Raw genomic sequence first — 17102 nt, 5'->3', positions numbered from 1 at the left:
ATACTATATTTTCATATTTTTTTCAACACTTTATTTTCATTTTTTTTTCGACATACTGTATTTTCATTTTTTTATCGACATACTATATTTTCATTTTTTTTTCAACATACTTCATTTTCATTTTTTTTTCGACATACTATATTTTCATTTTTTTTCGACATACTATATTTTCATTTTTTTTTCAACATACTTTATTTTCATTTTTTTTTCGACATACTATATTTTCACATACTGTATTTTAATTTTTTTATCGACATACTATATTTTCATATTTTTTTCGACACTTTGTTTTCATTTTTTTTTCGACATACTTTATTTTCATTTTTTTTTCGACATACTATATTTTCATTTTTTTATCGACACTGTATTTTCATTTTTTTTTCGACATACTTTATTTTCATTTTTTTTTCGACATACTATATTTTCTTTTTTTCGACACTGTATTTTCATTTTTTTATCGACATACTATATTTTCATGTTTTTTTTCGACATACTGTATTTTCATTTTTTTATCGACATATTATATTTTCATTTTTTTTTCGACACTTTATTTTCATTTTTTTTTCGACATACTATATTTTCATATTTTTTTCGACACTTTATTTTCATTTTTTTATCGACACTATTTTCATTTTTTTTTCGACATACTTTATTTTAATTTTTTTTTCGACATACTATATTTTCTTTTTTTCGACACTGTATTTTAATTTTTTTATCGACATACTATATTTTCATTTTTTTTTCAACATACTTTATTTTAATTTTTTTTCGACATACTATATTTTCACTTTTTCGACATACTGTATTTTAATTTTTTTATTGACATACTATATTTTCATTTTTTTTCCGACATACTATATTTTCACATTTTTTTTCGACATACTATTTTTTCATATTTTTTTCAACACTTTATTTTCATTTTCTTTTTCGACATACTGTATTTTCATTTTTTTATCGACATACTATATTTTCATTTTTTTTTCGACATACTATATTTTCATTTTTTTCCGACATACTATATTTTCACATTTTTTTTCGACATACTATATTTTCATTTTTTTTTCAACATACTTCATTTTCATTTTTTTTTCGACATACTATATTTTCATTTTTTTTCGACACTTTATTTTCATTTTTTTTTCGACATACTGTATTTTCATTTTTTTTTCGACATACTTTATTTTTATTTTCGACATACTATATTTTCTTTTTATTTTCGACATACTATATTTTCATTTTTTTTCGACATACTATATTTTCATTTTTTTCCGACATACTATATTTTCACATTTTTTTTCGACATACTATATTTTCATATTTTTTTCAACACTTTATTTTCTTTTTTTTTTTCGACATACTGTATTTTAATTTTTTTATCGACATACTATATTTTCATTTTTTTTCAACATACTTCATTTTCATTTTTTTTTCGACATACTATATTTTCATTTTTTTTCGACATACTATATTTTCATTTTTTTTTCAACATACTTTATTTTCATTTTTTTTTCGACATACTATATTTTCACTTTTTTTCGACATACTGTATTTTAATTTTTTTATCGACATACTATATTTTCATATTTTTTTCGACACTTTGTTTTCATTTTTTTTTCGACATACTTTATTTTCATTTTTTTTTTCGACATACTATATTTTCATTTTTTTTCGACATACTGTATTTTCATTTTTTTATCGACATACTATATTTTCATTTTTTTTTCGACATACTGTATTTTCATTTTTTTTTCGACACTTTATTTTCATTTTTTTTTCGACATACTATATTTTCATATTTTTTTCGACACTTTATTTTCATTTTTTTATCGACACTATTTTCATTTTTTTTTCGACATACTTTATTTTAATTTTTTTTTCGACATACTATATTTTCTTTTTTTCGACACTGTATTTTCATTTTTTTATCGACATACTATATTTTCATTTTTTTTTCAACATACTTTATTTTAATTTTTTTTCGACATACTATATTTTCACTTTTTCGACATACTGTATTTTAATTTTTTTATTGACATACTATATTTTCATTTTTTTTCCGACATACTATATTTTCACATTTTTTTTCGACATACTATTTTTTCATATTTTTTTCAACACTTTATTTTCATTTTCTTTTTCGACATACTATATTTTCATTTTTTTCCGACATACTATATTTTCACATTTTTTTTCGACATACTATATTTTCATTTTTTTTTCAACATACTTCATTTTCATTTTTTTTTCGACATACTATATTTTCATTTTTTTTCGACACTTTATTTTCATTTTTTTTTCGACATACTTTATTTTTATTTTCGACATACTATATTTTCATTTTTTTTCGACATACTATATTTTCATTTTTTTTTCGACATACTTTATTTTCATTTTTTTTCGACATACTGTATTTTCATTTTTTTATCGACATACTATATTTTAATTTTTTTTTCGACATACTATATTTTCATTTTTTATCGACATACTATATTTTCATTTTTTTTTCGACATACTGTGTTTTCATTTTTTTTTCGACATACTATATTTTCACATTTTTTTTCGACATACTGTATTTTAATTTTTTTATCGACATACTATATTTTCATTTTTTTTTCGACATACTATATTTTCATTTTTTTTTCGACATACTATATTATGACTTTTTTTTTGACATAATATATTTTCACAGTCTTTCGATAATGTTAGTCTAAAATTCTGGACATATTTTACACATTAAATGACTGACAGTGGTGCAGGATATGATAGCTCTTTAATAATGAAGGTGTTTTCTGTTATTTTACAGGCTTCTTGTTAATTCCTAAGACAGAGGAATTCCTTTTGCGGGATTTTGGTACCAGAGTAGAAATCAAACTATAGACAACAGCATTAAATCTGAGTAATTTTAATGTGTAGTTCCTTCAGACTTTCCAGGTTGGCTACAGGACCATCTTCTGATGTCACGTATCCAGGATAAGTGGGGTAAAACTGGGGAGGTGGTGGTGGTTTAGTGCCATCATCCTCTGTCCCTGATGATGATGACGACGGTACAAACAGTGGTATCAACTTGGCGTGAGCGTAGTCAATCTCAAAGCCCTCAAAAATAAGCCCCATCCCCCAGGCACCCAACCCTTCCCCAAGAAGCCTCGACACCTTCCAGGTTGCCAGCACCAGTCCCTCATAGTCCTCTTTTTCTAGTCTGAATATATCAGAGGTCAAAGGTCGGCGTGGGACCAGTACAGTAAAGCCAGGTGAGTTAGGGAAAGGAGTGAGAAAGGCCACATGACCTTCGTCCTCCCACACCCGCCACTGCTGCTCCTCCCCACGAACGATGCGTGAAAACAGGCCAGGATGAGCCAGATCGTCCCCCAGGAAAGTCAGATTGGGTGGGGCGTCAGGTAATGGAAGCTTGGCTCGAATCTTGGTTTGGATTTCAGTCAGGCTGGAGTCATTCCATCGGGGAGCGGTCTTTGAGGTACAGTACCCCGGGTCGTGGGCGTTGTGCTCCTCTTCTCCTGCCAGGTGCGGGCGCCACTCTGCATCTAGACCATGTAGAGGGAGGACACGGATCTGTGGATGTGTGAAAATAAATGCATATTGATTGACATGGTCTCAGGAGTGATTCAATGTACAGTTCATCAAAGCTATTTCATTCGCTGTTTTAAACACCTGCTAATTAGCTTAATTGTGGTACAAAGGGTTTCAATTAGCTGCTACTTTTGCAGTCACGCTAAATTAAGTGTGGTTGCTCTCTCAAATGCAGCATGTGTTCAGCTGAACTGGATGTTTTTGAATGAGAATTAATTAATAATGAACTGTATAACAATTCCTTGCTTTTGTCTTCCATCATAGAAATAATAAAACATTTTAAAAATACTTTTTTCCTGTTTTCAATATGCAACTTAAAGCTACAGAAGGTCACTTTGAGCAAATATGAAGATTGCAAGATTTCATAGACCGGAGGAAAATAACCAATCAGAGCCAAGGAGTCTCGACAGCAGCTGTCAATCACTGCTCGTGAACTCCGATCAAATTGTCAAACTAGGCAGCGCATCAAATATGAATCAAGATTCTTTTACTGTAGGGCTGGGACGATACACATATCTCCCGATTCAATACTATCACGATACTAAGGTGCAGAGTCGATATGTATTGTGATTTTTGTTAACTTTTTTAACACTAGACCATGGGAAAACTTTTAATCATACACTTCTAGGAACTTTTACTTGGAATAATATCTAAATTGATAGAGTAAGAATGTTTGATTTTCAGCATGTACAGAGATGTCCTGAAGTCAAATATACGTGCGACTACGTCCGGTTTTCAAAATAAGGTGTTAAAAAAGGGAACTGTATATACAAAATACATATATGGAAATAAGATTGATTTGGATTATATTCACTAGAAATATAAAACATTACATGTCCCTTATAAATTAAAAAGAAAATACCATTAATTTGTGAGAGAAATGTCTTTATTCGTTGATTTTTGGGTTGCTGGAAAAATGTAATAAATAATTCCTGACAATGACTGATATATTTAACTTCAGGACATCTCTGACTACATACATGCTGAAAATCAAACATTCTTACTGTATCAGTTTAGAGTTTTTTGCCATGTGGAAAATAACATTAATATATAATATTTTATAGCAGTTTTAGGAAAGGGACATTTTTGTCCTAAGGTAAAAAGTTGGAGCTTTTTTTTTTTTTTTTTTTTAAATCTGACAGCACGAAAAAATAAAAATGCATCAAAATGAATGTTGTTGCTAATCATTGACATATCCCAGACTGTTCTCTTCTATTTAGTATACAGAAAATAATTAAATGTTTGTGTTTTCTTTTGCATAAAAACAACAGTGACATTATGTAAACAAACTGGTATTTAAAGGGTTAAAATTCTGAAAATTAGTGAATATTTGGTAGTTATTATCAGGACTGATGTTGGTTAGAAGATTTAACTCAGTGCAAGTTGAAAATATGAATGCATTTTTTTTTATACCCGCGTTTTTGTCCTCTATGTCAGAACAACTTTTTTAAAGTGAGGCACGATGGTTGAATCCTATAACATCTCTTTCAATGCACTGTGCAGTTAACCGGTCTACTAGTCAAACAAACCCTCACCTGGGCAGGTCTGTCTCCGTGAGGTCTGCTGACCAGCGCACACCTCCGAACGCCCAACCGGTCACACAGCAGCTGTGCGACAGCTCTCGCCCCCAACAGCCAGGTTAAGTACTCCTGCTTCTCCAGGTGGAAGATGCTGCCTCCTAGGCCGCCGGGCGTGCTGCGCTCCAGGGTAACAGAGCCTGGGGTCCAGGGCCGAGGGTGGAGGTAGGCCACCAGCCCCTCTGACTCCCAGACGACGTGACGGGGAAGACTGGAGGACATTCTTTGGAGACAGAGGAGAGGAGAGGAGAGGATACACATGATGACAGTTTTTTTTACGTTTTACATCCATTAAAAGTACAAATTAGAGGGCATTTACATAACATGATATTGTGATCATCTATAGAGAGATAAAGATATTTAGGTGGATATTGAGCTTTGATATACAGTCACTTCATTGAGGAGACATAAAGGTAGTGTTAATATTTGTGTTTTTCATAAGTCAAATACATTTTTTATTTTCTTGATTGTGGCATATAAAACCAACCAACCACGGTAAGACCTGATGTTACTGTATTTAGTGATATTTATTTACTAATACACATTCAGTCATTTATATAAAAAAGCTGCAGTTTGTCTGATAATGAAAAGATCACTCCCTATTTGTTCATACTGTTGTTTTCAATGGTTTTTTAAATGTTTAAAATCTTAAAATACGGCATTTTAGACAGACATGGTTGGGGGGTGTATGTATACAGGAACTGTTAATTATGTTATGTATGTTTGTGTCAATAAAAATATAATAAAAAAAAGAAATAGAAAATGAAAACCAACCCGTTTTTTTAATTTAAGTTCATCCCTTTTTGACCCAGATAAAGAAAAACGCCTTGTATTTCAATTTAATTTTTATATTTTAAAATGAAAATAACCACTAATTTTTAGTTTTTTAATATCCGTTTGTGAAAGGAAAATCTAATGACCAAAAGATACACTACATTACCTAAAACTGAAGTTAATGAATATTTTTCCCCAATAAATATTCACCAAAATTATACAAAATCACGTGATGTGTGAAGTAGCTAGTCAGTTACAAAACAAAACAAAACTAAGAACAACTAAGTTTTCTCTGTTCTGGAGCTTTATGGCTTCTGATATACATGACTGGCTTTTCCCAAAGGTTTCTCATCTGGGAAACTTCTCTCAAAAGAACATTGTTTATGGTGTTTATGGTCTTGTCATGGTCAACAACAAAGATGACTTTCTGGTGAATAACATTCTCATTCTTGGAACATTTTATTTGCACAAATCCAAGTATATGAAAGTGAAACCTATAGGTTTAATATGTTTCATTCTGAGTTTCATTCTTACATAAAAGCCCTTAAAGTCATGAAAAACAAAAATGCTTTGAAACTTCTTATTATAATAGAAGAATATGAATTACAGGTACAGCCCTATAGCCCTTAATTTAATTTATTATTATTATTGTTAATAATAATATGAATTACAGGTACAGCCCTTTAGCCCTTAATTTAATTTATTATTATTAATATGAATTACAGGTACAACCATATAGCCCTTAATTTAATTTATTATTATTATTATTATAATTATTATTATTAATATTAATTACAGGTACAGCCCATATCCCTTCATTTATTATTATTATTATTAATATGAATTACAGGTGCAGCCCTATAGCCCTTAATTTAATTTAATTTATTATTATTATTATTATAATTATTATTATTAATTACAGGTACAGCCCATATCCCTTCATTTATTATTATTATTATTAATATGAATTACAGGTACAGCCCTATAGCCCTTAATTTAATTTATTATTATAATTATTATTATTAATATTAATTACAGGTACAGCCCATATCCCTTCATTTATTATTATTATTATTATTATTATTAATATTAATTACAGGTACAGCCCATATCCCTTCATTTATTATTATTATTATTATTATTATTATTATTAATATGAATTACAGGTACAGCCCTATAGCCCTTAATTTAATTTATTATTATTATTATTATTATTATTATTATTAATAATATGAATAACAGGTACAGCCCCATATCCCTTAATTTAATTTACTATTATTTTCATGTATAATTTTACACCTTGTCCTTTTACTCTAATGCAATGATCTATGAGCCATGTTGTTTGTAAATTTGAATTTGTTCATTAAAAAAAAAAAATAAGTTAAACTAAACTAAGTTTTCTCTTAATAAATAGCATTGCTAGCTACAATATGTGTCTTTAGATTGGACACTTCCACACCAGAGGCTTTTAGTTCTGGTGAATCTGTCTATATAACAGCCAAAGTAGCTGTGATTGTATAAGTTGACTTGTTGAGCTAGGTCACTTTTGCTAATATGTTATCGACTTCAGCGAAGCTAAACGACCAATTAAGTAAATGACACGTGTGCCGATTGTACCTGCAGATCGAAGAGAATCAGAAAAGAGTCTCAGTGATGCTGTAAGTAAAGTTTATACTGTGAAAACATGTGGTTTACTTTAAAACACTCGTTTTTAACATGGAGTTTGGTTTGTCTGGAGGTCTCTGTGCAGATCAGAGTGTTTAAATGTTAATAATTCACATACAAAGAGCTGACCTACCTTCTAATAAAGAAGCTTGTAAACAGCATAAAGTGACTTTGCTGATGATGTGGAGCTCAAACAGACAGCATAAAGTAACGTTGATGATGATGTGGAGCTCAAACAGACCTGTTCTCTGCGGCTCTCGGCTCGGAGTGAAGCGTCGAGTAATAAAGAGCACAAACAGCTGTCAGGATGGAGAGAGCGGTTCTGCCTCGACACATCTGTTAGTACCGAGAACTGAGACTGAGAGAACTATCGGCTACAGAAAACACAGAAAACACTCAATCCCGTGACTTCAGAGGTGATTAACTCCATGATGAGCTCATGTTATGCCATGCCACCTACTTCCTGTTTCTTCTTCTTCTTCTTCTGCTGCTGCTTTTTCTTCTTCGCGTTTTTGGCGAATTGCATTACCAACTTTTAGGTGCATACCGCCACCTACCATTCAAGAGTATGAGGAATACAAACAAATAAATAAATAAATAAATAAAATAAAATAAAATAAATAAATAAATAAATAAAATAATTCAAATAAAAATTTAAATAAAAAAAAATAAATACAATAAAATAAAATAAAACATCTAATCAAATCACATAAAATAAAATAAAATAAAAAATAAAATAAAATAAAATAAAACATCTAATCAAATCACATAAAATAAAATAAAATAAAAAATAAAATAAAATAAAATAAAATAAAACATCTAATAAAATAAAATAAAATAAAATAAAATAAAATTTCACCACTGGCATTACAGGGGTCCCTTGACCTCTAGATATACATGCTACTTAATTCATGTTTCTTCTTCTTCTACTGTTGCTGCTTTTTCTTCTTGTTGTTTTTGGCGAATTGCATTACCAACTTTTAGGTGCATACCGCCACCTACCATTCAAGAGTATGAGGAATACAAACAAATAAATAAATAAATAAATAAAATAAAATAAAATAAATAAATAAATAAATAAAATAATTCAAATAAAAATTTAAATAAAAAAAATAAATACAATAAAATAAAATAAAACATCTAATCAAATCACATAAAATAAAATAAAATAAAAAATAAAATAAAATAAAATAAAACATCTAATCAAATCACATAAAATAAAATAAAATAAAAAATAAAATAAAATAAAATAAAATAAAACATCTAATAAAATAAAATAAAATAAAATAAAATAAAATTTCACCACTGGCATTACAGGGGTCCCTTGACCTCTAGATATACATGCTACTTAATTCATGTTTCTTCTTCTTCTACTGTTGCTGCTTTTTCTTCTTGTTGTTTTTGGCGAATTGCATTACCAACTTTTAGGTGCATACCGCCACCTACAGGTCGAGAGTATGAGGAATAAAATAAAATAAAATGAAATGAAATATAATATAATATAATATAATATAATATAATATAATATAATTAAATTAAATTAAATTAAATTAAATTCATACAAATTAATTTTAATTTAATTAAAAAGAAAAGCAGAAATGATGTTTTCAACCTTTCAAATATGAAGATTTACAGTTTTCCTCTGTTTTATATCATATTAAACTGAATATCTGACAAAACAAGACATTTAAAGTAGGGCTGTGAAAGTAAACGCAATAACAACGCGTTAACGCAAATTCATTTCAACACCACTAATTTCTTTAACGCATTAACGCAACTTGTGATTTTTAGGTTGTAGCAGGCTGGTTTTAAAGCTAGAGTGAAGATACGGGTATCACATGAAACTAGTAAACTTAAGTAATCCATTGGTACCAACCATGTCATACTAGCTTGGAGGCTAATCAATGCTCCAAATTTGCACAAAATGTTGGCGAGGAAAAACTGGCATGGCCATTTTCAAAGGGTCCTTTGACCTCTGACCTCAAGATATGCAAATGTAAATGGGTTCTATGGGTACCCACGAGTCTCCCCTTTACAGACATGCCCACTTTATGATAATCACATGCAGTTTGGGGGCAAGTCATAGTCAAGTCAGCACACTGACACACTGACAGCTGTTGTTGCCTGTTGGGCTGCAGTTTGCCATGTTATGATTTGAGCATATTGTTTTATGCTAAATGCAGTACCTGTGAGGGTTTCTGGGCAATATCTGTCATTGTTTTGTGTTGTTAATTGATTTGCAATAATATATATATACATACATTTGCATAGGAGTTTTAAATGCTTGGCAAATCTCTCTTTAAGGTACAATTTGAGCAAATAAAAAAGTGTGATGAATTTAATTTAATTTAATTGACAGCCCTAGTTTTTTTTTTCTTTTCTACATATTCTTGGATTATTATTTTTTTAAATAATCTACAAAGTACGTCGTCGCCTGTGAAACATAAAATCTATGTTTGCAGTTTGAGCAGGTGACACCAGAGAGCGCCTGTGAGCTGCAGACAAAGGGGAGTGAATTCCTCACTAGTGGAGTAAAAAAAAAAGTTCAGAAACAAAGTCGCTACTACGAAAACCTTTTGATTCATAACTATTTGTGTGACACATATCCCATCTACAACAAATTATCAGATTTCAACCGAGTGTGAGTTCCTCTTATCTTTGGCTCATTCTCAGAAGTACACTCACTTCCTCTTTCTGTGGAAAGTCAACATGATAAAACACTTAGATTACATTTGTGATCATGCTTCTGCTCAGTCTCCACCCATTTCTCCACTTACTACACTGAAATGACTCACTACACACACACACATGTACGTACTATTATACCTGTGAGGACTCTTGTTGACATAATACATTCCCTAACATTTAATCTTCCATAACCATCGCAACTACTGAACTACTCTAAACTGAAGCTAAACATAATTCTAACCTTAATATTTTAACACTTAAACAACAATTTGAGGAACTAAGGACAGGACTAAACTTCTGACACTTCCTCATTCTACAGCTCTAAACTCACATTGGTCCTCACAAAGATAGATATGTAATATCACACACACACAGACACACACTAATACCGCTTTGTCTGCTAAGTAGCCCAAAAGTCTCCCCTGCCCTTGACCCACTTGAACGTATCTGGATGAGAGATAAGTTTGAGGAAGATAAAAGGAAGGAAATAAAAAGGGAACACTATTCTCTTATGCAACACAGTTTTATTACACATACTGTATTTCAAACATAAAGCATGTTGCAGTAAGTGTTGGTCTATATAGTTTCTGTAGAGTTTCCATGCACACGTAAGGGAGATTTTGCAATGTTTGGATTCTTAGAAAAAACTGACAATTCATTAGTATGTACTTTAAAATATATGTTGGGATATGGTGTCTTTTTATATATATTACGTCAAAATTAGGGCTATCAATCGATTAAAATATTGAATCCAGATCAATCACAAACTAATCACACATTTTTTTATCTTTCAAAATGTACCTTAAAGGTCTGATACTTAAACAGTCTTACAACAAACTGAGACTTTCTTGACTTGCAAAATTATATTTGAAATTGTTAAACATCATATGTGTGATTCATGGCGCACTTCAAAGGGATTAAAAATATAATTGTCTCTCTCCGTTGACTACCGTTCATATTTGTTTTCCGAAATAAGGTCCCATGCTGGTCCACCGGGAGGGGCGGGACTTCACCTCTTTATGGGTTTTTAGTCAGATATATTTTCTGTATAGTTTCCATGCACACTGTGTTTAAGGAAATTATGTAACGTTTGGATTCTTAGATAAAATTTAAAAAAAATATTTTTTAAATATTTTGCAGTACATGTCTTTTTTAGTATATTACATTGTTTCCAATATATGTATATATAATATAAATGTTAATTCCTTTGGTTTGCAGCGTCTCTAGACGGTGAAGTAGAGTGAACAAATGTGTCGTCCCACTTTCTGGGAGTAAATCTGTCTTGGTAATCTGCAGCCCATGACCTCAGTAATGAGCTCAGCTGCTCAGAGATCCTCTGTGGAGAATATCAGCTGAAGACCAGCGCGATGATTCACTCGGCTGGAGCGAGCAGAGGGTCACGCCGGGTGAAACTCAGGAGTGGAGGACAGAAATACCAGAAATATCTCTCTCAAGATGACTGAGAAGTGCTCTTACCTGCTCAAGATCAGCAAGTTAACTTTGAACAGAAAACCTATTCTGTTTTAGAGCTGAAGGTTACATTCCTTTCAGGTTCAGGGTCACACCCTGGTATTGAAAAATACTTTGTAGTTCAAGTTTGAAATTATTAAAGTCAACAATAAGTGTACTAATAATATAATATCTAAACATGCAAATAAAGAACACTTATTATACGTATACTAAAACAGTTATGTATTTATTTGAGATTAAGTATATATATTACAGTACAAGTACGACTTAAAACTAACTTAGAATAAAGTAATCTTTATGTAAGTATTTCATAAGTATACTCAATTACCACTATAAGTATTTGCCATAGTAAAATAGTTCAACGCAATTAATTGCAAATTAATCGAACATTTCTTTATCTGTTCAAAATGTACCTTTAAGGGAAATTTATCAAGTATTTAATACTCTTATCAACATGGGAGTGGACAAATATTCTGCTTTTTGAAAATGTATGTATATATATATTATTGGAAATCAATTAACAACACAAAACAATGACAGATATTGTCCAGAAACCCTCACAGGTACTGCATTTAGCATAAAACAATATGCTCAAATCATAACATGGCAAACTGCAGCCCAACAGGCAACAACAGCTGTCAGTGTGTCAGTGTTCTGACTTGACTATGACTTGCCCCAAACTGCATGTGATTATCATAAAGTGGACATGTCTGTAAAAGGGGAGACTCGTGGGTACCCATAGAACCCATTTACATTCACTGATCTGGAGGTCAGAGGTCAAGGGACCCCTTTGAAAATGGCCAGGATGAGTTTGGAGCGTTTTCTACCGACTTGAACGACTTTAAGCATTTTAACCGATTAACGAATTAAAAGAAATGTTAATAATTCATTAAAGAGCTGAGAAAAACTCGTTATTTAAAGAAGAAAAGCTGGTCCACCTTAAGAGAGTCTGAGCCGGCGTTACAGATACAGGAAGTTGGCTCCCGTCTATAGCTCGCTTGAGCGGAGGAGTTGTAGCCTCGTAACATTTATTCACTGACAAATAAACTGTACACACACTGTCTGCTTCACCTACGCTCACAGCTAGAACGCCACCGACAACACGTACACGGTCCGTCAGAAGCTCGCTGAAGTTACGTTGCGCTGACAGACCGTAGACACACAGCGGACAACCTGCTAAACTAAACTAAATGTGCGGTGGAGACTTTTACCGGGGGAGTGGCTTCATATCAGCGACACTACACAAAGCACTGTGGCTGCTAAGTTAATCTTGTCGTTTAACGGTTAATAATCGGTTAACGAGGGTCGGTTATCGGTTAAGAACATTTTTCAAAACTAGCATGCCTAATTCTGAGACGTCACCGCCATAGAGAATATGTTATTTACTGTAAACTGCAGTGAACTCTTGCTGCAGGACAACAGAACAACCTTTTGGAAAATTTGGAAAAAACAAAACAGTGACTATTGATTGTTAAAATATCCAGGACTGTGCTGTGTTCTTGTGTTGGGTAATGTCAAGGTTACAATGACAATGTCAAGGTTACAATGACAATGACAAGTTAACTGTAGACAATGTAAATAAAGTTGGAAACAGCTGTTCTGCACACTTTGTTGCTTTGTAGGATAGATGTGTCAACATTTAGATAACTCCCACAGTCCAACTCCTCCAAGCTGCAGCCATAAGATATTATCCTCTACTTCCATTTCTTCCAATATGCCAGCATCCACAGGTGGACTTCATACCAGATCTTCATGTGTTAGTATCAGTCAGGAATAGAGCTGTGAACAGCCCGAGGTCACAATAGTAGAAAGTGCCAGATTGCTTGGCTATCACCGACTTACAGTAGACCAACTATGAATAGCCTTACAGCCTTACTGGGTTTCACCCCTCGGTGAGCCAAAATGCCATCGAGTCATGTAATGTAATTTGAAATATAGCTGAGGATTGTCTCAACCTGCCTTTACTTTAAAGCTCCCTAAAGTGACAACTGTATTTGACCGGTTTTACTGGGTTGGCTCCAGGCAGCGGGTCTAAAACAGGTGTGACTTTTCAAAGAAAGGAAAGAAGTTAGAGAAGAGCTTTAAGGCTACGTATACTCAGTTGCCAGTTTATTAGGTACACCTAGCTTAAACTAATGCGGTCTATTGCAAGAGCCCTGCAGCATACCTTCATGAAGTTTAATATGGTTGAATTCTGTCTACCAAAGCTAGAAAAAAAACTAAAAAACTAAATTTCTTGTTATTCAAATTGATACCAAAGAGTTTAGAAGCAAAGAGACGAAACTCTAGTGTTTTTTTGACAACAGCCGATGCCGCCATTTTGGACTGAAACGCGTATTATATTTATAATATTTTTATTGTTATTGCCATTTTGGTAGAGACATTAAATATGACAATAGAATATAAATAATTTAGTTTTACTTTTGTACGTCACTTTTTAGGCGGATGTTTTACTGGCGTCCGGTAGTCGCTTTCAGTCCAAAATGGCGGTAAGCATAGCTCTGCTGCTGGGCGCTGATGGCAATACATACTGTATATATAGAGAGAGAGTATAGAGTATATATATATAGAGTATATATGTATAGAGTTATATACTACTATACTCTATGTATAGAGTCTATATATATACACTCAAGTAAAAGTACTAAGTTACATTCCACCACTGGTATCAATCCCGTCATCTAACTCCCGGCATGAAAGCAAACAAGTGCACTTCCAAAAATGTCAAACTATTCCTTTAAAGATCAAACACTATAACTAGGAATTTAACAATATTGTTCTGCACAGATGCTATAAATCAATGTTTAATACACCAACAGTAGCAACAACAGCCCGTCTTAGCACACAAGGCCACATTTCTGATTTTTGCATGTGTTAATTCATAATTAACTGTTTTGCCCTTTAAAAAATAAGCATTTACACTCATCACACTATGTGTGATGAGTGTTAATCGCTCCCTCTGACCTTCCAAAGTACAGAAGTCTCTTCTTTCTAATCCCCCGGACTACAAAGCAGCCTGTTGTGTGTTGTATGTAAAACGGAGGCTTCAGTTCAGACCGACTCAGTCATGAAAACCTCATCAACTGCGACACAAGACTGCACACAAACATGCACAGATTCACCGTGTCGCGTGAGGAAACGACAACATTACTCTTTGTCACTGTGCTGCGAATAAACGAACTATCACTATTAATAATTACTACGAACCGCGGAGGAATGTGACGAGACAAGAATAATCTCTGCTGCTTTTGCTCGGAGCCGCCACGCCCAGGATCTGCTGCTCATGTGGTTGAACAAGTTGTGTCTTACAACCCATTCGCTTTCCGAAGCACAACTCCCTCTCACTAGATAGTCTGTAATGTACTTTTTTTAATCCTCTTTTCAAACGAACTCCTCAACCTCTGCGAGGTCCGTGTGAGAAGCATGTTCGAGGTTTCTCTTACAGTAACCAGACTCCACGACATGCATGTTAACCTCACTTCTTAAGGTCATGTGAGGATGAAACTCTAAAGCAGAACACACCCGGGTTATTTTGAGATCATATTTGAGATTTAATTGGCCAAGCAGGTAGAGGCATTTGTGGTCAGATAAGTTCAGGCTTTAAGACGTGGATAAGACAACATTTCAAGCTACCTTAGCAGGTAAAGGACAGGTGATTATGGCTGCTGCTTATGTGCATGAAAACTCACGAGCTGAGCCCCAGAATTCATACTACATATGATGAAAACAAAGACCTTCTTTTCTTTCAACAGCTACACATCACAACAATGGAGGGAAACAGAAGATTTAGTGAGGCATGTGCAAGCAATTAATAATCAACAATGATTTCAGATTCAACCCTTAGTAGCCGTCATATCAAATGAAGTCATAATAAAGCAGTCGTTGCTATCTCTTCCTCTCTGCCTACAGTTGGGTGTCTCTTCTTATCTGTGTCTTCTCAGGAGGTGAAGGCCTCGCTACTGTGGAATCTGTCAGGGAGGAGTGTGTGTGTGTGTTTTACTGCTAAGACTAAACTTACACAGCTGTCTGAGAGTAGCTCAGCAGTGAGCTGACTCTGAAACACACACGTGTTAGTATCACTTTCAGAGATACTACACAGACTTATTTTCAGTTCCAGCTGGTATGAATCATACGACCCTAAACACTGTCACAAGAAACTAGTAGTGGTTGAAAGTAACTGAGGTACTTTACGTCAGTATTTCCATTTTTTTTGCTTCTCTATACTTCTACTCCACTACATCTCAGAGGGAAAGGTTGTACTTTCACTTCACTTGTTTGATAAAACATGAACACAACTTGCGATTTTTAGGTTGTAGCGGGCTCAAAACTGTCATGTCCATTTTCAAAGGGGTCCCTTGACCTCTGACCTCAAGATATGTGAATGTAAATGGGTTCTATGGGTACCCACGAGTCTACCCTTTACAGACATGCCCACTTTATGATAATCACATGCAGTTTGGGGCAAGTCATAGTCAAGTCAGCACACTGACGCACTGACAGCTGTTGTTGCCTGTTGGGCTGCAGTTTACCATGTTATGATTTGAGCATATTTTTTATGCTAAATGCAGTACCTGTGAGGGTTTCTGGACAATATCTGTCATTGTTTTGTGTTGTTAATTGATTTCTAATAATAAATATATACATACATTTGCATAAAGCAGCATATTTGTCCACTCCCATGTTGATAAGAGTATTAAATACTTGACAAATTTCCCTTTAAGGTACATTTTGTACAAGGTGTACCTAATAAAGTGTCTGGTGCTAGTACCGGGTGGTCTTCTGCTGCTGTAGCCCATCTGCTTCAAGGTTGGACGTGTTGTGCGTTCAGAGATGGTATTCTGCATACCTTGGTTGTAACGAGTGGTTATTTGAGTTACTGTTGCCTTTCTATCATCTCGAACCACTCTGCCCATTCTCCTCTGACCTCTGACATCAACAAGGCATTTCCGTCCACACAACTGCCGCTCACTGGATATGTTCTCTTGTTCGGACCATTCTCTGTAAACCCTAGAGATGGTTGTGCGTGAAAATCCCAGTAGATCAGCAGTTTTTGAAATACTCAGACCAGCCTGTCTGGCACCAACAACCATGCCACGTTCAAAGTCACTTAAATCTCCTTTCTTCCCCATTCTGATGCTCGGTTTGAACTTCAGCAAGTCGTCTTCACCACGTCTAGATGCCTAAATGCATTGAGTTGCCGCCATGTGATTGGCTGATTAGCTATTTGTGTTAACAAGCAATTGAACAGGTGTGCCTAATAAAGTGGCCGGTGAGTGTATATATATATATATATATATATATATATAAAATATACTTAAAAAGTATACATATACTTTTTAATTA

General features: G+C 33.3%; 1 protein-coding gene across 1 annotated transcript; it reads right to left on the bottom strand.

The window, feature by feature from the left end:
- Window positions 1-2751: 2751 nt before the first annotated feature.
- LOC119484692 lies at window positions 2752-16578 on the bottom strand. Its single transcript, XM_037763719.1, has 3 exons — window positions 16528-16578; window positions 5121-5385; window positions 2752-3567 (listed from the first exon to the last, which is right to left on the bottom strand). Exons 2-3 carry the CDS (start codon window positions 5382-5384, stop codon window positions 2887-2889), a joined length of 945 nt encoding a protein of 314 aa, XP_037619647.1. The 5' UTR covers window position 5385; window positions 16528-16578; the 3' UTR covers window positions 2752-2886.
- Between the last annotated feature and the right edge of the window lie 524 nt (window positions 16579-17102).

Source organism: Sebastes umbrosus, chromosome 3 (assembly GCF_015220745.1).
Source record: "Sebastes umbrosus isolate fSebUmb1 chromosome 3, fSebUmb1.pri, whole genome shotgun sequence".
NCBI classification, from domain to species: Eukaryota; Metazoa; Chordata; class Actinopteri; order Perciformes; family Sebastidae; genus Sebastes; species Sebastes umbrosus.
The sequence above is the reverse complement of the archived record's forward strand: the minus strand, read 5'-3'. Positions and strand labels throughout refer to the sequence as shown.